Source organism: Scomber scombrus, chromosome 14 (genome assembly GCF_963691925.1).
Source record: "Scomber scombrus chromosome 14, fScoSco1.1, whole genome shotgun sequence".
Taxonomy (NCBI): domain Eukaryota; kingdom Metazoa; phylum Chordata; class Actinopteri; order Scombriformes; family Scombridae; genus Scomber; species Scomber scombrus.
The window spans coordinates 7,830,345-7,834,212 of NC_084983.1; the positions used below are offsets into that span (position 1 = coordinate 7,830,345).

Below are 3,868 nucleotides of genomic sequence, written 5' to 3' on the forward strand. Positions count from 1 at the left end.
GCGGCAGCATTATGGAGGCATGTTTCGAGACTAGCTTGCCTGCTCGATTTCTTATGATTCCCCGCGATGTAAACGATTTAATGCGCTATAATATTTGTAAAACAACCTTTATTGAACAGTTAAATACGCTCTTAAGTATGCTGTTCGTTCACATAGCGTCACGGCTGCGTCTGTGGGCGTAGCGCTGACATAGCTCTCTCCTCTCCACAGGGTGTCTGGTCTGAGCTGAGGAGGACATCATAAGAGTCAGGCTACAGTGACAACTTATACTCTCGTTTTCCTCCCTATACTCTTTTTTTCACCCCCACTATTATTCGTATATTCAACAGGAAAATCAGACATTTCTTTCATCTATAACCACATCCACAGTCACATTTAAATGCCTGCAGAAATGTAAAATGTGATGTAAACCACTCAACCTGACTGCAGCAGTCCCCATAGCAACAGAGGAGAGAGGGTGGGCATCACAAAAGGCACAGAAACACATAATGATTCAGGCTTCTTGGGTTCATGTCCCATGGTGTATATTGTCTTTTTTTTTAAGTACTAAAAATCAAAACACACACCAAACAGACAATCCTACTCCATGTTTGAGATTGAAACCTGACAGATTCTAGTTGGCCCTAATTCCTACAGCCAGATATGGTACGATCCACCCCCGTAAGAAAACGTTCACCAATGGTCTACCCCCCCCCCCCCCCCCCCCCCCCCCCCCCCCCCCCCCCCCGTCTGGCAGGTACCACTCACTGCAGAGGGGGTTGGGGGTGGAGGGGGGTCCTATCCATCCACCACAGATCTAGTGCTCATTGTGGCAGAATTGCAGTGCACTGGACTGTTCAGAGCAGGGTACCATCCAGGCTGTTGTCTGTGAGGGGTGGGGTCCGGCTACACTGATACCACCAAACATAAGCTTCCAGAGGGATACAGACAGACAGAAAAAGAGAGGAAAAGAGAGCGAGAAGAGGGGGGAAGATTGCACCTGAAGAGGACTATAAAACGGGTAAGGAGAAAAGGCGGTGGATGGAGGGAGAAGGAAAAAAAGACAATGGGGAAAGGTCCAGAATGGTTCATATATATTCGCTCCTTTGCTGCACTGCTTTTTTCCCCCTTTTGACAATCCATTTGACTTCATTCCGTTTCTATGTGTGACACATATTTTCAGTGATATGCATATTTATTCATCATTTCTTAAACGGCTGTATGGCTGCAGTGCTTATTTCATTCGATTTTTCCCCCCTGTGGTTATTCCTGCTCGTACTGGGAGAATGTGTGGGCCATGGTGATAAATCTAACCATTTGGCCCAGATAACATATATCTTTTGCATGCATGCTTTTTTCCACCATGTAAGATGACCTAATGAAGCAGCCTTGCCAATTCTATTACACAATACTGTATTTATACTTTGTTATTGGGGACTGACTGCTTTAATGCTTGCCAAAGCTGGCAAAATCTGGGTGAACATTTTTTAAATAGGCAAAAAATATAGAGAATATTTGAGCATAGTTTATATTATGTATTACATAAGAGGGCTATATAATGTTTTTGTCTTTAAACTCTTAATTTACATACTGTAAAGTGCATTTGATCAACCCTTTAATGATGTATTAAAAGTTAATATTGCTCTGAATAGGAAATTAAAACTAAAATCATAACTTATAGCAATCTATTAACATTATTTATGTATTTTAAGACATATATTTTGACAAAGGAGAGGAACGTATCGTATTTCAATGGCAAATAGCAGTCATTCATGAAGAAGCAGGGCTACAATTTCATTAAAGATGTAAAAATATATATATATGGCAAAAAAATACTGAATGTGAAGCTGAAACGTTGCTGTGTTTGTGGCTAGAATGAAAGGAGACACCCCAGTGAACAGCACCATGAGTGTCGGACAAGCCAGGAAGCTGGTGGAGCAACTGAAGATAGAGGCTAGTTTCTGCAGGATAAAGGTAAGACAAGCCGAGCACCTTGGATTCAGATATAAATCATGAGACACATACGAGGGAAAAACAGAAGCAGCCAATGACTAAAGAACACAGTGGAACATTTTCAATAGTAAGCGGACTTCCTTTTCAGTTGTATGTCCAGATATTATAGGGAGAGTACATACTCATACATATCACAAGCCATAATAATAATAATACTTTATTGGTATTAAATTATTAAGTGTAACACAAACTAAACTTTAAAAAAAGATGTTTTTATTTTGGATTTATTCCTGTTTTGTATATCAAATCAAAGTTGAAATGAGAGCACTGAAGAGTTTTATCCACACTGAATTGCACTGGTGACCTTCTCTGTTGCACTTTAAGTCAGTGCTTCCCATTGGAGGCTTTCCAAAATACTTTTGGCTTCTATCATGTTCCTAATGGCGTCAAAATCACCTTACAGAAGAAAAATGAAGCTGGGGGGGCAAACTTAGAGAAACATTTCAGAAGCTGTCACGTCAAGTGAAAAATGACTTCATGGCAAGATTGGAAAGAGTTTTGCTCTGAGAGAAGAAGTCATGAGAAGCTCAGTTGAGTTCAAAACCACATTTCTTTATGTAGAGGCTCAACAGAGGAGCAGCTGCTTCCTTCTATTAACTCTGACTCATGACTCTGATTTTAACTACCAGCCATTCAAAACTGACTGTCCATGAACATGGAAACATATGTAGTTATGCATATGTAGCTATTTCATCTGCTTTTGACTTCAAATAGATCAATAAACTTAATTCACTAATCATGTGGATATTATTTAAGCAGTATATTGATTTAACTATTTTATTTCCAGATACATTCAATACAAATACATTCATTCTTTTTCCTTCAGCTTTGCTTGATACAGTTCAATTTAGGGTTTTAGGTGATGTTTATCATTTGGTTTTGAGCAAACTTGCCACATTTAAATTTTACATCTTCAGTTTTTAAAGTCTCAATTGTTCACATGATACAATTTTAGCCATGTCACTGAAAGAAAGCTTCAAACCTGAGACTGTGTATCAAATCTTACCTACAGGATGTCGATGTCTAATCTTATGGCACATGACCAGAATCTCATTATTTGAGCTTGAGTGACAGACTGTATATAATGATGCATGGATCTCAGACAGAATCAAAGGAATGAATGCACTTGATCTTTTGGTGACAGGGCATGCTGGGAAAAACGTTCTTAAAGAAAACTGTGGAAATCTGTCCCACATGATTAATAAAAGCCATATTAATATATATCAACACACTGACCTACTGCTCTTCATGAGGATCATACAGATGAGTGAGTCTGATCCTGTACATCACTTTACCTACAGGACATCAGAAGTGACATGCTCATGAGCTGCTCTAAATCTGACCATCTTCACTTCCAGGTATCAAAGGCAGCAGCCGACCTGATGGCGTACTGCGACGCACACGCCTGTGACGACCCCCTGATCAGCCCAGTGCCCACCTCAGAGAACCCCTTCAGGGAGAAGAAGTTCTTCTGCGCTCTGCTTTGAGACCAATCAGGGATTGTTGTGATAAAAGTACAACTGTACAGTATGTACATGTATGTACAGTGTGTACATGTACTTCCAATCTAAATAAGACATCAATGTACTATAGTAACCTTGCATAAAAGCTGCCGATGTACAGTACATAATCAACAACAAAATGTCTTGAACTAAATTCTTTAAATGCTGTCTGTCTCGGTGTTAAGAGGGGAATTTGAGACAAAAACCAAAACATTCAATCAGTAATAATGAGTCAGAGTTATCTCTATAAAGACCCAAAATACAGAACTTTAAATGAAACTTATATAACACAACTATCACCTGGTTGAAAACCTGGACATCTCATGCTCAAATATATCACAGGTAACTGCCAAAAAAGGAAACAGGCTGAGCAT

At 39.6% G+C, this 3,868-nt stretch overlaps 1 protein-coding gene across 1 annotated transcript; it reads left to right on the plus strand.

Annotated features, from left to right (window-relative positions):
* The first annotated feature begins 828 nt into the window (after positions 1 to 828).
* Positions 829 to 3,614, plus strand: gng3 (guanine nucleotide binding protein (G protein), gamma 3). Its single transcript, XM_062433133.1, has 3 exons — positions 829 to 1,000; positions 1,854 to 1,953; positions 3,351 to 3,614. Exons 2-3 carry the CDS (start codon positions 1,855 to 1,857, stop codon positions 3,477 to 3,479), a joined length of 228 nt encoding a protein of 75 aa, XP_062289117.1. The 5' UTR covers positions 829 to 1,000; position 1,854; the 3' UTR covers positions 3,480 to 3,614.
* The last annotated feature ends 254 nt before the right edge of the window (positions 3,615 to 3,868 follow it).